Source organism: Siniperca chuatsi, linkage group LG7 (assembly GCF_020085105.1).
Source record: "Siniperca chuatsi isolate FFG_IHB_CAS linkage group LG7, ASM2008510v1, whole genome shotgun sequence".
In the NCBI taxonomy this organism is placed as follows: domain Eukaryota; kingdom Metazoa; phylum Chordata; class Actinopteri; order Centrarchiformes; family Sinipercidae; genus Siniperca; species Siniperca chuatsi.
The window spans coordinates 11661338-11684875 of record NC_058048.1 but is presented as its reverse complement, the minus strand read 5'-3'; the positions used below and the strand labels follow the sequence as shown (position 1 = coordinate 11684875).

At 40.5% G+C, this 23538-nt stretch overlaps 1 protein-coding gene across 2 annotated transcripts; it reads right to left on the bottom strand.

The window, feature by feature from the left end:
• Positions 1-3288: 3288 nt before the first annotated feature.
• Positions 3289-23347, bottom strand: golim4a (golgi integral membrane protein 4a). 2 transcript variants are annotated; one of them, XM_044203738.1, is made up of 16 exons: positions 22683-23347; positions 14316-14390; positions 13718-13767; positions 13320-13373; positions 12886-13036; positions 12308-12390; positions 11950-12033; positions 9623-9835; positions 9269-9523; positions 8570-8844; positions 7466-7542; positions 7236-7312; positions 6545-6751; positions 6258-6326; positions 5862-5951; positions 3289-4537 (listed from the first exon to the last, which is right to left on the bottom strand). In XM_044203738.1, exons 1-16 carry the CDS (start codon positions 22867-22869, stop codon positions 4397-4399), a joined length of 2088 nt encoding a protein of 695 aa, XP_044059673.1. In that variant the 5' UTR covers positions 22870-23347; the 3' UTR covers positions 3289-4396. The 2 variants fall into 2 exon arrangements, with proteins under 2 accessions (XP_044059673.1, XP_044059674.1); XM_044203739.1 differs by lacking the exon at positions 5862-5951.
• Between the last annotated feature and the right edge of the window lie 191 nt (positions 23348-23538).

The window sequence follows — 23538 nt, the reverse complement described above, 5'->3', positions numbered from 1 at the left end:
TTTCTGAGCAGAAGCACAATCACAGTCAGATTTGATAAATTCCTGAGTTCTTAATGGGTAGCTGTGTCTTTAGTATACATCTGTAATATATGAGAAGAGAAACAGGACATCCGCTTTCGAGACTTATCAAACATTTAGTGTCCAGACTCCCTAGGGTAATGGCTTCTTGTGTCCTCTGACTGACTGGGTAATGACCCATGAGCCTCCTGTAGCAGGTCACACACACACACGCACACACACACAAAACATGCACACAAAGAGTAATCATTGGTAGCTTGCAAAGCACTTCCATTTATTCCCACTGAAAGTGTGTGCACTCTAACTGTAAAGTGCTTTGGATAAAAGAATACATACATACTGTCATACATAAAGTAGTGTTGCAGGGGTTACACACATTGCCCCCTCCTGTCGGCTGGAGTTGATTTATTCATATGTTGCAGCAATGTATTCATTTTCAGCCAGCACCTGAAACATATATCTGAAATTGCCAAACACAAGCATGAATACTGCCGCACATGCACCCGAGCAAGCACCCGTGCATATACACTCCTCTCAAGTATGAACTGGGGTACACAAACAGCGCTTGCCTTCTCTTCCCTCACAGTAATACAGAGAAACACAATTAAGCAGCCGATATCTCTCTAACAAGTGTACAGCCAGTCACAAACTACCGGTTACATGCCTCATTGCGATTTGTTTAAGTGTGGAAGATTGTTTGTGCAATTGCGTGTTACGTGTGTGTGTGTGTGTGTGTGTGTGTGTGTGTGTGTGTGTGTGTGTGTGTGTGTGGAGATAGAGATAGAACTAAGTCTGCAGCCAATGAATGAGAGATCATTACTGCTGCAGAGAGACAGTATAATGAGCTTGCTGGATCCTTACGTACTGCAAACAAGGATCCAGGTCAAGAAGAGAAGCTGGTGTCTTCACGTGATGGTTTCAAGATGGTATCAATTATCTTCACATCCCGTTTTGATGCGATGATCTCTTCCAACATGGTAGTAAAATAGGAGAGGAGTTTGAGTTGATTTTCCAAAAATCGTGGGTGGAAAAAAAACCCATCTTTTCATAGCTTGGAGCTTCAGCTTTCAAGTAAATCTTGCACTGGTGTTAAATGGAAGATTTCAGAATTGGTGGCAGTCGTGTGGGCATGCATCTCAAGATAGACTCCGGCTCTAGGCATCGATGATTTAAAATTATTCATGCCTGGTAATTCACCCATGAAATGATGACTGAGAGAGCGCAAGAATGCGAGGAATGTGGAGGAGTTATCATCTCTGCCATTGCTTGTCATTGTAAAAATGTGTGTGTGTCTCCCTGTGGCCTGCTATTAGCACAGTAATGAGACACCTGTTACTCTCGTACTCCTCCAGCATCCCACAGTCCCTCTGGGGAGATCAACAATCTCACAACAGCAGAGGGATGATGACAGGAAAGAAGAGAGAGAGAAAGACACAGTGAGAGGCAGAGAGGGAGGAAATGGAGAGAGAAAGCACAGGGACGATGACAGGAACTGAGAGGTAGAGCCGAAACAGAGACTGAGAGGAGGAGGGATGATTTGATTGAGACTGGGTGCCGGGGACAAATGTTGTTCATTAGAGGTAATTGCCTTTCTCAGTCAACCTCCTCTCGTTTGATTTTCATTTCATCCTGATTTGTCGGTTCATTTCCCATGTGAGCAAGTTCACACACAATCTTCTCACCTCTCCGTTCTCAACCCGAGAGGGGAAGGAACAGAGTTGGCAGGGTTTAAACTTGGGAACATTCGTGGTTTGCGGGATGCAGACGTGAACAACTGAGCGAGCGCCTGTGATTTGTAAACTCATCAATGAATATTTATGATTTTTTTTCCTCCCCCCCTTCTGCTTGATACATATTTATGATCATCTTGTCACTGTTCGAAAATAGACTTGACAGAGGAATTGCACACAGTTTAAGTCAAGTTATGAGCTTGCTGCAAGTCAAGAATACGTCCATTTATCCATTTTATTAGTCGTGTCAGGCAACAGGACAACAGCAGCAGTGGAGCATCCCAACAACTTCCTCTGGATGCTTCATGGGACCTCCAGGTGCTCTCGGCAAGCTGCAGATTCAGTGTTCTCATCAACAGTTCAGTAGCAGCACAACTCCAGCCTACTGAACTCCTCATTCTTGAATACATACTGTATTTATGGTAACACTATGAAGCTAAGAACATATTGTTGTAGCATTATGGCCTCAGTCAAAGTCAGTGGGTTGATATGGCCTCACCAGTAATGCCTACTAGGGTATGGAGACAAATGGGGGTCAAATGTTTTGTCACAAAAGACAAAATTGTAAATGAAAAGCTAAAATTTGAAACTGAAAGCTTAAGTATCTTGAACCCTGAAAAATAACAACATGACTAAACTATAAATAAGTGTATGAAAAGTTTTATTTTGTGTTTTTTTTTTACAGTTTTGGATCTTATTTTTTTCTTAAAAATTTTAAAATACCCATTAAAATTCCGAGAGCCGAGAGTGACATATTTTTATTGCTTGATTTGTCTGAACAGCGGTCCAGAGCCCAAAGATATTAAGTTTACTATCACATAAGAGTGAAAAAAAACAGCTTATCCTAACATTTGAAAGCTGGAACCAGAGAATGTTTGGCATCTTTGCTTGGAAAAGGTCTTGAACAATTAATCGATTATCAAAATAATTGCCAATTAATTTCCTGTTGATCCACAAATTGATTAATTGACTTAATCGTTTCAGATCTAATATCCAGGGTATACTTTTTACATGGAGTAGCGGGTTTTTTAGTAATTATACTCACTAACAGACAAACACTATATGGATCTAAAACAGTCAAAATATTATGTCCTTTTTCCTCTCCTAAATACTTTTCCTTGATTTTGGTAAAATGTTACAAAAAAAAAAAAGAGATGTGATGGAAAAATCCCCACAAGTTAGTACTACGCTTCTTCTACATTTTCATTTTGCTGGAGCGAGGATTACAAGGACTGCAGTATCTCATCTTCTTTCCTAAAAGGCTGAGGAAGTAAAGAAGCAGCTTTCTACAGCTCGTAGAGAATTTGGACTGCTTTTTTATCATGGCTGACACTTAAAAATAATATAACCTTTATTTATAAACAAAAATTATAAAAGCATAGCATGATCTTAAAAGCAAAATCAAGCAAAAAGTCACCAAAACCACCGGACCAAATTGCAAATTCCCCCCACCCACACCAAGCCCCCACTGGAGAATGATTTAAATTTAAATTGTATCTTCAAAAAGGTGAAAGTACAGAATCAGACAACACAATCACAATTACCTGAAATCCTTCGATCTTTTTATTCCACGCACACACACCCCATTCAGGTGACAAACTTGGTTCAACACAATCAAAGTCCCACTTATTTGTATCAAATATAACTGGTGGAAAAATGCACAAATTGTCAGCATTTATTTAACTATACATTGTACAGCAGACTTTTTTTGAGATTTTGACGTAAATTGCATTAGTTTTGTGAATTTAATTCACACCAGCAGTCGACATGAAACAGCTCTCCATTTAAGGCTATGCTGAAGCAATATGCAAGAGGCTCAGCACTAACTGGCATGCTCTTATCTCTCCTGTCCTATTGACATGCTTTTCCAAATGTAAAATGACTAAAACCTAGAAGAGGTTTCCAAGAATGGAAAGGCACATGTCAGTGTGACACTTTCAGCACAGAACGGCTTCATCAGAAATGTCTTTTTGACTGGCATTTGCAGAAATATCCAGTGAAAATACTCCTGTGCATCAGCTTCAAGAAGTTGGTAAAAGCCATTATGACACAAACGAGTCAGGTGACATGAAAAAAGAAATGTTGCACCTTTTTAAGATTGTCAGAGTTGTTACAATCAACAATAAATAACAGAAAACAACTCGATCGATTGGAATGACAAGATGTACATTTAAATTTGAGCTCTACAAAGAATACAACTGTTTGCATAAAACATACATATAAAAAGGCCTGAACATGAGGACATCAGAATAACATAATTTATCTTTGCTTTCTTTACACATTACTCAAAGGTAGCACATGATAGAAATACATTCTCTGCCTGTCTGCTGTTAAAGAAACAGAACCAGACAGGCAATCAGGCAGACATGCGAGTAGACAGGAAAGTAAATGAATTAAAAATAATAATAATAATTACAGTATACGTCCCATTTCTGCTCAAAGAATTCTGTCCATTTCCGCAGTGTGAGCTGCTCAGTTCCATCCCCACTGAGTTTGAAATAGCATCCCATCTTCCAGGCATAGTATCCCAATTGGGATTCTGAATGGATGGCTGGTTTTATTCCTTTGGGAAACAAGGGAAGGAAAGACCTGATAGGCTCCATGGGCAGCCAAAAAGGCACTGCAACTGGTTAAAGTCTGCGTCCGTCTTACATCTCTGCCCTCCGATTGGTTCCCTTGTCTCGACCGGCCGTTTCTTCCTCTAATTCCTCTTCTTCCTCTTCGTAATTCTCTTCCTCTTTTCTGTGATTTCCCTCCTTTCTTGGTCCCTCCTGGTTTTTTACTTCATCCTGGATCAAATCACAAACACACAAGACTATTTAATGGCCACTATATGCAAACGTTCGGATAGTTTTCCACTAAAGATGATAATTTCAGAAATTTACTCACATTTACTGACACAATTTAACTTACGTGTAAATGATATTATTTGTCTTTGTGTTTACCTCTTTAACAACTCATGATGTCGTGCCATTTTACAGATTAGGAGTAGAGAAAACCAAGTATGTAGGCATAACAATAGCATAGCTAACTGTGACAGGGGAAAGGGTCTTAACATACTGGCATCTTTCTCCTGCTTATCTGCCTATCGGATTGTAACACAGAGGATTTTAATTCTATTGTTAATAAATGGAAGCAGAGACACTTGTGTAAAGGTTCAACTGAAACACCTGAGCCAGACCAACTGAACAGCAGTGGATGAATGAAGCTGAATGGAGTGAAAGCTCCACTGAGCTCAAATTACAGAGAAACATAAGTACGTTCACTCATTAGGTGGCTGGGTCTGAGTATGAAAGACAAGTCGGTAATAGATGCGTGGGGACTAAGGACCTTACAGCTGGGCTGCTGGTTATCAGAAGGTTTGTATTTTACTCAACTCATCATATCACTTCTTAAAATGACCTCTTAGAAATATCAAGATCAACCCAGCGTACATTACCCACTTTACAACACGGTGTAATAAATATACTAGAATAGCTTTGGTAGATTTTAAAGTTATAAAATGTGCGTGAGCTTCTCCATTCAAACAGATTTCCTCTCGGGACAAATGAAATAAACCAAGCCCAGGTGGCAACCTGACACCCCGACAGACTCAACACCTGATCTCACTCATTTACCAGGACACACACGGGCAAGGTTCAAGTTACAGGGACAAAACACAAGCATGCTAACACAGCTCCATCCTTGTGGAGCCAAAACAGCTAATACGTCAGTGTTTTAAATATTACTTTCCAGATGTGATATCAAAACATTTTTACCATGTACAACAGGTGGTTTCTCCTGTGACTGTTTCAGGAGCTGGGATAGGAAAAAAGTCCCAGGGATTGAGAATGGATTCCCCAGTTACACTGTAGAAATGTACCAATTATTAATGGTAACGCTCTGCTGCCACCATGGCTGAATTTTGAAACTGAAAATGCATTAAGATGCAGCCTCCTACTGGCCACTGGATGCTGGATCCAAGAAAACTGACTATAGTGACGAGACTGGAACTCCTTTGAAATGTTAAGTAAATAATTAAATGCAGTACTAAATGTAGTACTGAAGAATTTTGGGTGCCTTGAGGAAGAAGCTAGAAATACTCTGACTCTGGTTCCCCGCAAAAGAACCCACCTGTTCTACATTCTCCTCGTTATATGGATCCTCTCCTTCCTCCTCCACCTCCTCCTCTCTAATCTGCCCACCAGCTATGTCCTCCTGAGCCTTCGGGACATCAACAACGAGACAAAAGAATCACATAAAAATATCCTTCTAGGAGTAAAATAAAAAAAACATAAAAACCATACAGCAAATCAGATCAAAGATACAGTTAAACTTGCATTGTAGTAAACGGATCCATATTACAAATGTGTTACAGGGCTATGTTCTCCTGGTGGACATACTATACATGTTTGTTTAGTTTTGAGAGTGAATCTGCCTCAGCCTTTCCTATATGCCATTTTCACTCCTTCGTATCTTTCGTATTTAGTAAATATGTAAAGCATGCATCAGAGCACGAGTGTTACACACCTCATCCTCTACTTCCTCCTGGTACTGGTCATCCAGTGTGTCTTCCTGTTGATCTGGGTTTCCAGCTATCTGAACACACACAAATCACACGCACACAGGTTAAAACACTACTTTATAAAGACACTTTCTTTTCCTAGATCCTGAGGTTTCTTCCCTCAAAATGTTTCCATCCCAACCTCTAATCTTTTTCCTCTTTTTTTTTTGTTTCTCTCTTTAATCTCTGCAGCTGCTTCTGTTGATGGTGAACATAGTTTGTGTATTTGACCGTTCTCTGGCCCTTTACTCACCACCAGTTCCTCCTCCACAGCAGGTTGTTCGGGGCCCGGGTGTGTGTCTATGTGCTGGGCTGGCGCTGCCGGCTCCTCTTCCTCATCTATAGCCTCCTCTTCCTCTTCTGTGACCCTGTGCTGCGGCCGCTCATCCTCAGCCTCCTCAAACTCATCCTCTCCCTGGTTGTTGGGGTCGTCCTCAGGGTCCAGCTCAACATCAGCACCCTAGAGAAGAAGAGATCATAGTAAAATAACACAGAATTGAAGAGAGATACAATAATAGTGGTAATAGTGGGTTAACATTTGCATAAGATGAAAATATATGATGCATTAACATCAGAATAAGAGCAAGAGATATGATAAAATGAATGCAATAAAACTGTGGTGTGGAGGATTAATAACTGTTTGGCAGAATAAAACTGACTGTGGCAGTTAGTGTACTCTAATGTTGTATTAAGTGCCTTGTTGGTATTCAGAAGACTTAATAGATCACTGGGTTGACTGACAAGTGGAAGATGAATATGCCAGCGTAGGACAGTGGGCAGGGAGGATGAAAGAATCAATTTCTGGATGAATGGCTGAATGGACGTATGACACATGATACACTGGTGTGAATGTTAAGTGACTGAAGGACCTGAAAGGATAGACGGATGATAAGGATGCATGCGTTAACAGATGGAGTGAGCGGGATGGATAGATAGACAGTCACCTGCTGATGTGGTGGCACCCTGTGATCCACTTCTTGTTTCTCCTCCTCCTCCTCATGTAACATATGAATATCTCTCGCTGTTAACACACACACACACACACACACACACACACACACACACACACACACACACACACAAATATTTGATGCTATGTTGCTAATATATTAATATGATAAACATTCTGAAGTATCTTATCTGGATCCCAGGATTTTTAATCTTTCTGTCTCACCTTCTTCATTGTCAGTGTGACGGTCATCTTCTTCTTGAACAATATCATTGTCCATGTTCTCATACTCGGTCCTCTTCCTAATAACAGCAGTGACAGTACAGGGCAGTCAGAAGAGCACAGGCACTATGAGCCATACCAAAACAGAGCTTATAATGTTGAGAAATGTGCTTGTGTACTTACTGTACTACAGTGTGTTTAAAAGTGCTAGCCACACTGCTATGTGGCTAATACTCCTAGCCACATAGCAGTTTTTGTTCAGTAGACTTCTTTTGAGTTATCAACACATATCTAGCTGCATCTACATAAGATACTGTATATCATTTGTGTGGTAGAACTGTTTCCGTTTGCCCTTAAGTACACATTTCTGCATAAAAATTCCCATAGAATTTTCCCTTTCGTCTTTTTACAAATTTAATCAAAGAGTCAAATGTTTCCTCCTGGATTATGGATGTGTGTGTTACTGCCAGGATCAGAGTATAATTCGTTTGGTGAGAACATCACTGTAAATTACTACTTCCAGTTTGCAGGAAGGAGATTTTATTATTGCTGAGGTTAATCAATGCAATCCTAGTCTCATTAAGTGTTCCACACAAAAAGATCTTTAATGTATTTCCACATGAGAGGATCAGCTCTGTGCTTAAAAAGGCAATGATAAGTCATTTAAGAACATTTGGAGGCCACTCATGGACTATCTCCCAGTAGAGAGTGTTAAATTATTGTCAAAGGGAATTTCTTTCTTGACCTGAAAACCTTCAGGACAGAATACTGGTACTGGACACACTCAAAGGTCAAAGGTGACACGGCCGATGGTGGATGGATTGAGCTAACGTAGCAACAAGACTAAAAGGTCTTCATTCATTTCACTTTTTTCTTGTAAAGTTAATACGTGCTTTGAAAAGCGTTCAGAACTAAAATTTGAAGACATCCAAATTTACAAAATTTGCTCCTTTGTATTGGCATAGCAACCACCCTCAGAGGTGAATATCCTAAAAACTGGACACATAAAACTGAAACTATCTGCATCGCTCGATCCCTCTGAGTTTAAGTAAGAAACTATATTTTTTGTAATTTCAGCACCTGATTTTAAGTGATTTGAAATCTGACCTTTGGTGCTCCTGTCTCAGCTGCTGCTCCCGTCTGTCGGCCTCCCTGTGCTGCTGCTGCTCTCTCTCCTGTTCCTTCTTCAGCCTCTGCTCCCTCTCCTTGAGCACCTGGTCTCTCTGGACCTGCAGGGCCTCCTGATGCTTCTGGATCTGCCTGCGCTCCTCGGCCCTTTGAGCCTCCAGGCGCTGCTGCTCCTGCTGCTGCTCGTAGGCCGACTTCACACGTTCCACCTGGTCGTGCGCCTCATGCTGCAGCTGGGCCTCCTGATGGGGACCCTTTTGAGAAGACGAATAGAAGCAAAAAGGAACAACATGTGAAAACATTAGAGCAAATCAAACACACAGAGTTGCTGCTAATTTGAGACATAAATGCAGCGGTAAGGTATAATTTATCCTTTGGGAAAGTTTAATAGATGAAAATGACAGCATACAACAATGAACACAACACATAATGAGCAAGCTGTCATTAATCAAAGAAGTAAACACTGAGGAAAGGTTGTAATTTATTCTGGTTCCTCTGGGATTAAAGATAAATGATTAGCACTTCAATGTAACTGTGTCCCCAATATGACAAGGACACACATGACTAATTTATGATTCGAAGGTTTGTTATGTTGCTCAAGGAAGCTAATCTGAAACTATTTTAACGACACCATAGGCCCATTTTAACCCTGACTGAGTAGTCTAAACCAGCTCTGACCGGTTGTGGCTGGCGTCTCTGTCGGTCCAGGGCATTCTCGTCCAGCTGTTCCTGTTCTGGCTCCTCCTCTTCCTGCTGCTCATCCTGTGATTGGTCCGGGTCCTCCTCCAGCTTCTGAGGCTGTCCTGCTTGAGCCATCTCCTCCTCCGCCAGCTCCCTCCTCCTCTCGGCATCTCCCTCTCCATCCTCCTCTTTGTCTGACAAGGTGTGCTGGGTCTCAGACTGGGCATGCACCTCCTCCTCTTGATGGTCCAACTGAGGACAAAGTAACAAATAATTATATTTGTGCCGTTTCATATTTACAGTATGCCTCTTGTCTTGATAATACAGTGATCCAAAAGAATCCAACATTACCCTGGACTCAGTGGCTTGGTGATCTTTCTCATGGGTGGGCTCCTCTTTGTGTGGCTGTTCCAGTATTGTGGCCTGCTGTGCTTCATGAATATGGGACTCAGGTGCTATGGCCGCTACTTGCGGCTGCTGGGGGGCAGGGTTTTGTTCAGGCAGTCTCAGATTGGGCACCCTGTTCAGGGACTCTTTCAGCTGCTTGTATTCATCCAACTGCACCTAAAGGGGGCAACATACACAAGCTCAGGAGGGCTAAGAGAGAAAATCCTGGGGGAATGGCGCGATGCTGCGAGATTCTCAGCATTCAAAAATTCCTATAATGTATGAACCTCTAGGACTTGTGTCAGAATAGACTGGAAATTGTTTGACATGTTTTCAATACTAGTGCTGATATGATACTTTAGTTCTGGTACCTTACTTTGAAAAATTTAAACATGCTTTTCTAGAGTCTATGAATCTGAACAGTCAGTCATTCGATGCCAGCTTTCTGCACTTGACAGTTTTCAGTGGCAGATTTCGATCAGTTAAAGGAGAAAGGTATGCGCATGCAAAAAACTCTTCAAGAAGTGCTGTACATTTTAATCCGTACCAAAAAAGTATTGTGACCGATGTTAAATGTCAGAGTGTCAAACTAAATGTCTTCTAATGAATGATGGGCTTAAGACAACAATCCCACCACTGTTCTCACTGTATTTGGAACAGAAACAACACTACAGCCATGCTAGCAGCTCTGTGAGGCTGTACTTAGACGCAGCGGTGCTTTGAGCTAAATGCTAACGTCAGCATGCTAACATGCTCACAATGACAACGCTAACATGCCGATGTTTAGCAGGTATAATGTTTACCATGTTCACCATCTTAGTTTAACATGTTAGCATGCTAACATTAGCTAATTAGCACTAATAAGAAAGTACAGCCGAGGTTGATGGGAACACCATTAGTGTTGTATGTATTTGATCATAAATGTGAGTATTGGACAGATTAAAATCTCAACCTGATAATGGCACTATATGAAAAGTCAGATTCAATCATCAAAGTCATAAGGATTCACCCTCTGGGCACCATGGATATCTGTACCAAATTTACAGACAATCTATCAAATAGTTGTTAAGATTTTTCAGGTTAGACCAAAGTCGTGGACTGTCCAACAGAGCGGCATTGCCATCCCTAGAGTCATGCTGCTAAATGTGGCTAAAAAACAACTGTATGGCCAATTCACCTGCATCTGAAAAACCATAATTTTGTCTAATATCTTAACACATTCATCTCAAATTGACCATCCAGTTTAGACTAGTATACCACTAAATGACACCAAACTCTTTACATAGACATACTTTCTAACCAGGCCAGGGGGTTAAATTCTAAAAATTCTTTCTAAATTCCTCCCCTCTCTCTTTGTCTCGCTCCACTCCCCTCATTATATCTTTCTGGCTGATTGGCTGGAACGTGATTTAGATGCACTGCTCTGACAGCCCTGACTGAACCAAACCCCCTGGAGTGAAGGAAAGAGTTGTGTGTTTGTCCAACCAGAAGAACTGATGGAAAGCAGGACAGCCTTTAAAATAAATTAGCAAATCCAGACAGACAGAAAGAGAGAGGAGAGTGAGTGAGGACAAAAGCATTTAAAAAAAAATGTATGTTCAATAAACCATTCAGGCATTTCAAAGGCCACTCTCAGGGAGAAACAGCAACATCTGATCTAATTACCCAAAAATCAAGCAACACCTCGGCCATCTTTGTTTCTTCTCTACTGCGGATTAAACAGTCAACTGCAATAAACATTTTTTTCTGCTTTAATGAGAAGGTTAAAGTAAGGCTGAGAGGAATGCAGAGCAAAGGAGAGAATGTTTTAGTTGCACTTGATCCTAATAGCGGTTTATACTGTATATAAAGCATCAGGAGTCAACTTTTAAATCATCTCTGGGGACATACTGGTTACAGGACTCACTCTTCAGTTTTCAAATATGACCGTGTCTGTCTTTCAGTTCTCCCCAGATTAATGACAAACTGTACATCAGTAACAGAAACTCCCCATCACCTGGCTGTTTTACTCCATTAACACTGCCCTAGTCTCTGTAGCTTCACTGCTAACATGCTAAAAAGACAAATTGCATGACAAATTTAAATGCGACTCTCCTGTCTTTCTATCAACTAGATGTTAAAATCTTCCCTGGAGCCGTTGCTCGCTCCAGGCAATAAAATCTGCAACACTCGATGGATAAAGAAATATGTGACCAACAATACTTGTGATGCAGCAAGTCAGCATCAATCAGCTATTGTATTCAGTGACTGGAGTAAACAATGAGACTGCATCTCCACAGCTGCTGTCCTACCTGAGCTGCAGCCAGCGCACTCTTGTGGTCTTCCAGTGTCAGTGCGAGCTGGTTGTGGGCTGCCTTCAGGTCCTGATGCTGAACCTGAACACACACGTGCAACCAAACAGCAAGAATGAATTTATTTTTTTGTAAGGCTTAAACCTTACTGCCCAAAATCTTCTATCTTAAGTCAAATTTACGATAAGACAACGTGTGTTTTTCCCAATTTTGCTGTCACATTTTCACGCATAAGTGACAACTTTATTTCAATTTCAGAGACAGCACACATTTTATGTCTCTTCATACTAAAAGGAAGTTGACAGATGTATATGACAAAGAAGAGGGAACAAATAGAATAGAACAGATTTATTCTAACCTGTGCATCCTGTAGCTGTGTGTGAATGTCATGGTGGGCTTTCCTCAGCTGTTTATTTTCCTCTCGCAGGTTATATACATTATCTGCCATCACAAACAGGCAAACACATTAACAGAAAGCATGCATCTAAACAGGAAACACATGAAACAAGAACAATATTCTACTGCAAAGCATTTGCAAAAATAATGAGTTTCTTTTTCATCCTTATGATTCATGTTACAATCCCTGGCTCCACTTGTCAGTTCAGATTCCTGCTCGAAGCACTGGCCACGTAGTTGTGTGTATAAATATCTTTTAACAATACGGAAAATGTGTTTTAAGTAATAAGGCTTGAAGCAGAGGACAGTTTTAACTACATGCTGAACGGCACAATACAACAAAACATTTTTCTAAGTCTGAACATAAAGCACTTACACTTGACTTCAGACATGCAGTATTTTAGTGAGTCAGAAGATGGAGACAAAGTAAGAATGTTTAATTACTGCATTGATACTGTGTGTGTATGGGTGTGCAAAAAGAATGTTGTTAAAATACAGTAACAACAACAACAAAAACATTTGTGTGTGTGATATCAGTACCTTTGAGTTGGGCGATTTCCACCTCTTTGACTTGCTGCAGTTTCTCGTAGCGCTCTCTGTGTTCGCCCAGCAGCCGGCTGTGGTCCTCGCCCTGGACTTGGTGCTGGTCATGCAGCTCGTAATACTGCTTCTTCAGGTCGTCATGCTGGTTCTGACAAAGACGAAAGACTATTGTCATCATATGGCCTATGTTTTTGTTTTTTTCCCCCATTATATAAAAGCACATAAAAAGCGTATATTCGTCAAAGCTGAAACCCTTCTCCCACACATAAACTTTACACCAAAGAGAGGAAGGATGAAGTGTGGTAAAGTCAGAGAGTGTATGCAAATGGACGACAGGAAGAAAGAAGGTTAAATATGAGGATGTCTGCGTTAATGACAAGAATAAAGAAGCCTACAGGGTTTGTGTATGAGTTTATTATAATGATCTATACCTTTAGCATCTGATGCTGCACTTGGAGAGAATTGAATCTGCTGCTGGAATCTTGCTGTTTGAGAATTAAAAACAAAAACAAAAAAACCTTTCATATTTCAGCAATTATTGGAAAAAATGAAACTAGTGACTTTGTAGTTCAGGCTTACTGGTACTGTTACAACAGATAATGGTGAAGAGATGAATTATAGCTGATAGTGGCAGTTGCAGCAGCAGTATTTGTGTAACGCTTTTCAAAACACAACAAAAGGTTACGCTACAAACACTTCACAATTTAACAAAGCAGTGCAAGCAGACAGAAAAACATGGAGGGCAGGTGATAAGAGACAGATTAAACGGTCTATAAAAGATATTTTTAAATGATGATACTTAGTCATAGCAGAGTATGTGGAAACATACCTTCTCCTTGTTGAGTGACTGTTGTGCTTCCAGTTTATAAACCAGATAATCTAGGATACAGAAGTTCATTTTAACCAAGGTGACGGAAAATTGTGCGTTAACAACGCTACGATGCTGACTTACATAAGCAAGGGGTTCGTTCTGGTGCCTTGTAAACGCCACAAAAACTCAATCCCACATTTTCATAAAATACCTCAGTCCATTGACAAAAATTACACATGGTCCCTGAATCAGAAGTCTTCTTACACACCACTGTGTTGTAAAATAAAACACCCATACTGTTATACTTCTATACATATCTGATGCTGCAGATGGTGTTGTGAAAATGTTCAAGGTGGGTAAAAACCAATGACCCTAAAACTTGAAATACTAGTATTACATTAAATCACATTACAATTAATTTACACATTACATTTATTTAGCAGATGCCCTTGTCCAAAGTGACTTACAATAATAATGTCATTAAAAGATTGTAAGCATTATGCTTTACTGCAGTCTAATATTTGTTCTACCACATGATAAGCAGAGATAGTTCCCACAGCTCCTTTGAATGGCGATATCAAGAGTCAGAATTGAGCTTAGAGGTTATTTTTCTCACCTTCTTTGGCCTTTTTGTGCTCTAACCTCTCCTTCTGAAGAGACTTCTCTAACCTCGAGCGATGCTCATACACCACTGAACATGGAGAGCAGAGACAAATGAAGGGAGGGAGGGAGAGAGAGAGAGAGATAGAGAGAGAGAAAACACAGAGGTTTAGTGAGTGGTTTGGCCCAGGTGATAGGTGAACAAAACAAAAAAAAAAGAGAGCTGTAATACAAATACGTACACTGCACAAAACATTTGCACTCACAGACGCTTAAACTGTCCTTTCAGAGAGGTAGACAGAAAGAGGATGCACATTTCATAGTTGATATGAGAGCCAGGTGTGATATTTATTCAACCAGGCTGTGATCTCAGTTCATGACAGCTCCTCCATCGGCAGAAAGCTGTGGTATTCCTCACAAGGCTGGTGGTCAAAAAGTTGTTTACAAATACCACTGGCTTGGTTCAGGCTGCTTCTGTGCCTGCCTGGTGGGTGGTGTCTGCCGCAAGCAGTAGTAAAACCATGAGGAAGTAAAGATGGTTACAGGAGAGATGCTTCGACAAGGTGACTCTATGGTAAATAATTTGAACATAATTCTTTGTAAAAAACAAAAAATAAAGTCCCCAAAGCTCCTTCATAGCCTGAAAGCTCTCGTATCCCTCTTTATTTGAACTGAGATCCTGCGTTAGCTCTTACATTCACTTCTAATCCCGGCTGTCCTCCTCTAAACTCTCCCCACTCTCACACAGATTCTTCCCTCCAATTCCCTCCATTTTTCACCTTCATCTGATTCAAGATTAAATCCAATAAAATGGATATAATCCCTGTGGGGAATTAGGGTCATTGTAGCAGCAGACCACAGGATGGAGATAATACAGAATAATACAGTGTTCTGAAGCTGATACAACAGATAAGTCACGCACACAAACAATGCAACTAATGAATAAGTAACGGCAGGTTTGAATGCTGCAGGTCCTTTTTTGTCAACTTGCTACATTCTTGCTTTTGTCCTTTCAAATGAAGCCTCACTGAAAAGCAATCTCCTTAGTGAAGTTTAAAGAAAAGTCCTGTAAGCCTGAACAATCTATAAAAACAGACTGTTTAGGTTCAGTGTGTGTCTTTGTACATATTCTGGCAGAAGCAAGGTTAGAGCAAGTAACAACCACCAAATGAAACAAAAGAGGAAGGAGGAGGTGAATGGAGAAAGAAATGGAAACAAACTTAAGAAACATACTTAAGAAACACAAAATGAACGGGATGATAAGACAGACAAACAGAGCACTGTTTAAAAAGTGAATGCAATGTCTTAAAAAGTGAATATGTGTATTACTCTATTTAAATATGAACTTTCATTCAAATGCATTTCTCGTGATTCAGATTCAAATTCCACTTTCATCATACAGACTATATCTATACTTATATCTACACTTTGATCAGAGCACTTGAGAATAAATGTATTTAGTAGATAATAGTCCCTCACTCAATAGCTTTCCACTAACTAGCTTTCTTCACTTGATTTTCAATTTTAGTGTGTGGTATTATTGTTTTGGATATGCAAATGCTTTCTAGTGATAACGGAAACAGTTTGTTCAGAATACTAATGATAACAGAAGATCAAGAAGGAGTAAAGCAATTATCACACATGTTTAGAAATGTACAGAAGCTAGTTATACTTCATACATTCAAAACAGAAATGTGTTAGCCATTATGAACACTATCTTCACACAGTACTATTTGCAACTCATTCACTAAGTGGAGAGAAAAAAGATTGTATGGCAATACAGTTTATGAGTGATGTGACATTCAACTATTTTGTTCTTTTACGTTACTGATGATGTGGCTGCTCTTCCTCCTGATTTCAGGATAAACTGTTAAGATACACAATCTTGTAATAGCAACAAAATAAATGGAGAGACAGATGAGACAGGCACAAGTAAGGAGGGATAAACAGAGACCAGGAGAGACTGAAGGGAAAGAGACAGACACACACTGTAAGAGAGAGAATGAGACACAGACTTGGTATTAAGGTGCAATAAGGAAACTAATGGCTACCTAAACTAATAAAAGGACAAACAAAAAATTTCCACTAATTAACTAAATAGCTTGGTGGTTATTTAATGGAACTGTTTTAGCCTCTAATAATGTAGAACATTTCTTCCTCTTTCCATCTGGTAGAAAATAACGAGCTCTGTTCAACAGCCGGACCTTCTAATCTGAGGTTTAGTTAAACAAACAGCGGCACCACAGGCTCAGTCTGACAAGTTTGACATTCTCAGTGTGAGTTCCATCTCTAATAAGACTTTTATATTGAATGATTTCATTATTTCAGCTAAGCTTGATTTTATGTTCTTAACAGAGACATGGTTACAGCTTGGTGATGACTGTTTGATGTCAGAGCTTTGCCCTCCTTCACATGATTTTATTAGTCAGCTCAGACTTAGTGGGCATGGGGGAGGTTTAGCTGTTGTTTTTAATGAGTGTTTCAAATGCCACACTATAACTAATGGCGGACTACTCAAGTTTTGAAGTGCTTGCTTTCTCTGACTTTCTCTCATCTGTGATGCTTGAAATGCTTGTGTTTACACGTGTCAACTTAATTGATCTTTGTGTTTCACATCATTCTCGTATTATTTTTGACACCATACTCCAGGCTCAAACTGCAAATTGGAAACAGTTAGTGCACGTTTGCATTTTTAATGAGAAAACAGCTGCAAAACGTTCTTCTCTTTTCTCTGCCACCGTCTCTGAAACCAGTTCTGCTGATATTGATAGACTAGTAAATAATTTAAATTGTCTCTGTAGCTCCACTCTAGATACTGTTGTACTGTCCATTTTACCCCATTGTCTGTTGGGTTAACAAACTAGTGGACACTGTGCTTCCTTTGAAACCCTCCTCTAGTCCAGTTGATATCATGCCCTCTAAATTTTAATTAGAATTTTGGGATGTGTTTGCCCCCTGTCCACTCAATATAGTGAACACTTCCCTTTCTGTTGTCTGTGTCCCTGACTATTTCAAGACAGCCTGTGTCCAGCTCTCTTCTAAAAAAAAAAAAAAAAAACGGGCCTTGATCGCATTATCTGCAATAACTACAAACCGTTTTCCAAACTTCCATTTACTGCCAAATCTCGGAAAAGTTTAATTACAGCTTCTGGAAGGCGTGTCAGACAATAAGGTTTCCAGAAAAATTGTAGCACAGAAACCTTCTCAAGAGTCACAAATGACCCTTCAATGAATGCAGATGCGAGAGACTGCTCCATTCTCATTGTACTTGACTTAAGTGCAGCCTTGAGACTTGATACAGTGATCATGACATCTTGATAACAGACTTCAGCAGTGGGTTGGTATATGTGATACAGACTTGCGGTGGTTTTCAGCATATTTGTCAGATTGTAGGTTTTTCAGTTGGTGGCAGCACCTCCTCTTTAGTCCAGATAACATGTGGAGTGCCCCAGGGTTAAATTTTAGGACCAATTTTCCTTGTATGATATGATTCCCCCATGGTCACATCATAGGCAGATGGTGTTGCATTTCTTTGTTATGCAGATGATACCTGGATATATCTCCCCTTAAAGCCCCATGACTCTTCTGATTTGGTTTTTTGAATATCATATGAACAAGCTCGTCCAGTCCTGTTTTTATCATCTAAAAAATATTTTATATTTTTATTGTATGTCTGGGTCACTGGTTTCTGTTGTGTTGACTTTATTCCTGTATCTTTGTTTTTATTATTTGTTCTGTGTAAAGCCTTTTTAACATGGGTTTTGAAAAGTGCTATACAACTATTATTATTATTATTATTAAATTATTATTAATAAATTATATTATTATTAATAGTAATAATAATAATAATAATAAATTATTATATTATTATTATTAACAACAACATTGGAAAATAACTTAAAACTTGTCACTATTATCTACTATGATGTGAGCCATAACTTCACATCATAAGACTGTTTCAGAAGTAACATGTGACCTTCAGGTTTAATACCTGTAAAAATGGCTGAAATCCAACAAACTTCAAATTCTTTCTTTTGATAACTAAACTGATTGCATGAATTTCTTCATACATCTGAGCTTGATCAAATGGATGTGCAGCTACATGAGATTAGGGAGGTTTTACTCTGCTTGTTGGAGGCTCTGTACCCTCTCAGCAGTGAGTCGTGCCAAAGATGAGGCCATGTTGCTCTTAGCTCAGCTAACTCCACACACACCCTCTCTCTAGGGGACAACACAGACAAGCAGGCAACTGCTACAAAGAAGCTACAGTCTAAAAAAGGATGTCTTTTGAATGTGCATTTGAATTATTAAAATTAGTGCCACTAGGAAAAGTCATTATTTACATAGCACATAAATAGAGAAATGCAATGTGCTTCACATAAACAACTATTTATAAAACATTACAGGACAAGGTAAAGAGAGGAGAATAATTAAAAGTTGGTCAAAGAGATAGTTCAGGTTTTTTTGAAATGCGGTTGTATGAGGCACTTATCGATAGTCAGTGTATTACCTACAGTAGATGGGGGTCGGCGCGTATTCCTACTCATACATGCTGCTTTGCAGTGCACTGTATTAAAAAATAAGCTGAAAGAGAGAGAGACAGAGGGGAAACTTCTGTGGAAACCAGAAGCCGAGCTGGCGGCCGAGAGAGAGCCCAGGCTACCTCGTGGTGGAGATGTATAAACGGAGAGCCCATACCCACGGACCCGGAGAGCTACTGCTGCCAAGAGTGGGAACTATTTGTAGGTATTCAGTGCTATCTTACCTGATGGCTGGGTACAGCAGTGCTCTTCAGCATATAAAGTGCAACTAGGAAGGACACTTGTTTGTTAGAACAGCCCGGAAAAACAAGCACGCACCATCTTTGAAATATTTTGAAAAGTTTGATTGTAGTCTCATCCTGCAGCAGCACTTTCTTACTGGCGGCAAAACTATTTCAATGTATTGCAGATGAAGAATCTTGCATATTTATTTATTGCAACAAATAAGAAAGTAACTTAGTGACTAGCAGAAGTGGCACTAAATGAAGAGCCGTTTGGGAGCCGAAAGAGCCGGCTCTTATTGCAGAGCTGAGCCAAATGATCTGGCTCACTAAAAAGGGCTGGAATTCCCATCACTGCTATCTTTCCTCTCCTCCGTGTGCGCCATGGATGTTTAATAAGACATTGATACTGGACCCAAAGATGCTGCCTATTCAGTCCAATTGCTCACCTGGTGCATACACCAAAAAACGCTTCTAGCACCCGGGTTTACTTCTACTTCAGTATTATTTACAGAGACCCAACAAATCCCACCATGAGCAAGCACATGGCGACAGTGGCAAGAAAAAAAACTTAAATCCGGGAAGAAAGTACATCTCTAACTTAAACACCAAAAGTATTTATTTCCTTTTGTCTCATGGATAAAAACAAACCATTCCATCTGTTGAGACAAGAGCATTCATTACAATAAACAGCAGGCGACAACAGTGTTGGTGATGTAAAAAATATTACAACATATACCCATTTAGAGATGGATACAATTATTCCATTTAATTAATGTTTTGCAAATAACATATAAACAATGATGTGTGTGGGAGGCAGTGAATGGGTGTTAAATCACAGAGACACATTTGTCAGAGTGCATACATAACCACAAAGTGCCAGTTGATCCTTTTAAATGACTGACAACTGCCAGCGTGTGGTTATAGTGGGCAACAGTGAATCAATGCGGCTGGCTCACAGCCCTCAAGCTATGGGCCCGCCTCTAAATATAGGACACAACAAACAGAAGCAGTCAGCCATGGATATCAAGTGGCCCAAGCCTTGTGATTGGCTGAATGATCAATCGCTTCACAATGAAAGTAAGGGTGTGGTGCACAAGTTGAGCAATGCAAATGGACTTAAGCAATGCCCACTTCATTCAAAGTGTCACATCATCCTGCCATGCTCTCTGTTTATGGATACATTAGCTTTGCAAAAAATTAAATAGGAGCCATTTGTATAACAACGACCTGAAACTGATTAAAATAAGCTGTTTAGCTCGAGGAAAACAGATATTGAAAGGAGGTGGGTTAGGCTTACTGAAAGCAGTTTGTTCTTTTATCTTGTTAAATGTGGGTCCACCCTCACCCAACTTCCTTTGTCTCAGAAGTGGACGCAGTAAAAAGTATGAAAGGAACTTAATGCTTTGGAGGTAGAAATGACACGTTTCATGTGAGGCTGCCCAATTGAAAGCCATAACCACTACCACCAAAAGCTATCAAGTCAGATTTACTGCTGAACAGTGTAATTTGTCACAGACTGCTTCACATGACAACAAAACAAACACAGGCCCATGTGCGTGTGTGTGAATATACTTTTACAAACGTGATAGGTCGGAGTTTAAGGGCAAATCCATGGCTCCTTGGTCTGCTGGACCAAGCTGTGGATGATAGGGAGAGATGACTGCCGGTTAGGTGGATCAAAGGCTGCATTAAATTAACAGGTCCAGAGTCTGGGCTAAAACCCTAACACACTATTTAATTCCCTGATGTGGGCACAAACCTTGATCTGAATAGATGAAGCCATGCAGGAGTGGGCTCTCCGCCCAGCTCTTAATTTTAAATTCATGGCATAATGGCATGACACAAAACCTCCCATCCTGTCAGCAGGAGTGTGTTTAGGTGTGTTTATATGTGGAGGGAGTAAATTAGTGAGGTTACTGTAGGACAAGATTGTCCAATCTTTTGTAGAGGTGGGGCACACAAGAAGTTCTTGAAGTAAGGTTTTTAATAGAAACATTTTCCACATAATACAGGGAGACATACAGTACTGTAGGTCTACTAATATGAGCGTCACTATTTTCCAGATACGGCAATAAAGCAAATAGATTAGTCCATATCTACTAATTTTCAAGTGTGAATGTTGCAGTTTTTTACTGGAAGTCATAATGTTTTACGACTGTAACTAAATAACTGGTGACTTAATGTCAACAGATCTTTACAATGCAGGAATCTCATCAGATGTTTAAGTGCAGCCAGAGATACTATAAAAGAACAATCTCTGATCCAAAGGCAAACAAAATTTTAAACACAGGACTGGAACTAGAGCTGAAATGATTAGTTGATTAATTGATAAGTAGATCGCCAGGAAATTAACCATAAACCAGTTTGATTATCGATTAATGCAAAAATACAAAACACTCAACAAGTTGCAGCTTCTCAGTTGTGAAGATTGTCTTACGTTAAACTAAATTGATCATTTGGGGGTTTTATACTGTTGATTAGACAAAACAAGCTACTTTAAGCAGGCACTTTTCACCATTTTATTCAGCAAACATGGGACTAAACATCTGCGAAACATGCAAAATGCTTATTTTTATATCAAGTTCAAACCATTCAATGACAAATATACCTGGAATTCATGGTAAGACTTAAACTGTTGACAGGGAGAATTGAAAAAAACTACAATTTGGCCATGTCAAAATTAAAAGTGTTGCAAACAATATTGTCTTCAGTAGGGCCATGGCAGTATGTGGGACAACACACAACACCAGGGTGGTGCAGCACCCTGCTGACTCACCCATAAAATGGTTATAACAACAAGTTACTACTGTATGTCACATTGTGCTTCACAAACCATTGCTTGAAAACACAGTGAATGTGCCCTTTTTCCCCCTCATCTGTTCCTCCAGCTGTGGCTGACACAAGCAGATGTTCTGGCTGACCTCAAGATTTTAAGGTATGCTAATCTCTATACTGTTGAGGTGAGCCTGGGGACACAGTGACTACAACCAGGTGTGTGTTTGTGTGTGTGTGTGTGTGTGCGCGTGTGCGGGTGTGTATCATAGCCTCTAGTGAGCAGTAGCCCTCTCTTCTGGGTAAACTGGGGTCTAATTAGAGGCATATCCAAGAGGAAGACCTGTCCAGCCATGAACTCTCTGTTGGACAATCTGTTCATACCATAACCTGGTTTATGACTCCAGGTCAAAGGTACAGGCTCTTGGTAAATCAATGCTTGGCTATACAGTGTAGTTACAGTCCAGTTAGGTCAGACATTAGACAGTTTCAGTGACTGAGGGAGTCATTCTGGCATTTGACACACACACACACACATATAAGCGATTATTTCGATGCAGTTTCAACTACCACCACCCACTGTCTATTTTGGTTAAGATGAACTAAACTTTGACGCTTTAAGGTGCAAACTGGCTGCCGAATTGAACTGTGGTCCGCGAATAATCGTAATAAGTCCTCAACTTTGTTTTAAGAGGTGTAAGCGTTTGACAGCAAGCACGACAGCAATAACATTGCAGTTTTGTTAGTGGAGTCTGGCGCGACATTCATAAGAGAACGAGTTCTAACGCTCACCTCGATAACGCGTCCGGAGACAACATTAAATCACATCACCGTCACTGTGTTTACCTTGGAGCTGTGCCGAGAGTGACTCTTGATGTTGCTGATACTTCAGTGCCATCGCCTCCGTCCTCTTGAGCTGTTTGTGCATCTCATACGATATCATCCCCGCGTACATCATCCCGCAGACCACGGTGACCAGCAGGAGACACTGGAAGATCCTCCGCTGCCTCCGGGAGCACACCCCGTTTCCCATGTTGGACCCGCACCCCTCCCCGCTGTCTGCACGAGAACGCCCCGTCTCTGCTGCTGGAAACTTCCGACTCAACTTTTTTACCTCCTGGTGAAGACTGAAGAAACCCCCCCCTCCCCTCACTCCCCGAGCATTTCCAAACAGAAAATACGAGTTAAGTGCGAATATTTCCCGATGGATACATTATTTTAGCATAGCCACATCCACTCACGACTCCCCTCTGTGACTTCAAAGTATCCGCGCAGATTTTCGCTTGACTTCACGTCAAACTGCTGCTCTGCGCTGTTGAAATGCAGGACAAACCGAGGCTCACGGCTCCCGCTTGCTTTTCCGTTTCCCCTTGCAGACTTTTCCGACGCAATTCAAAGACGCTTATGGGAAAAGTAAAACCTCAAGTCCCCGACAAGGCCTCCATAGCACCTTTAACTTTAGTTACGTGTCAGCCCAGCAGATGCCTGCATCCAACTGCTTCTCCGAAGGAAGTCCCTCCTCCGAAAGATCATAAATGTCCCTATTCCCGCCCTCAGAGGAGTGAATTTTATCAATTGGTCGCCGGAGAGCTCGATCAAAAAGCGGCCAGGCTTGTGAGGGTGGAGGGTTTGGAGACTTGTAGTTCCCCCATGACAAAGACTTCTTGTAATCCTATGATAACATCTTAGGCTACTGTACAAA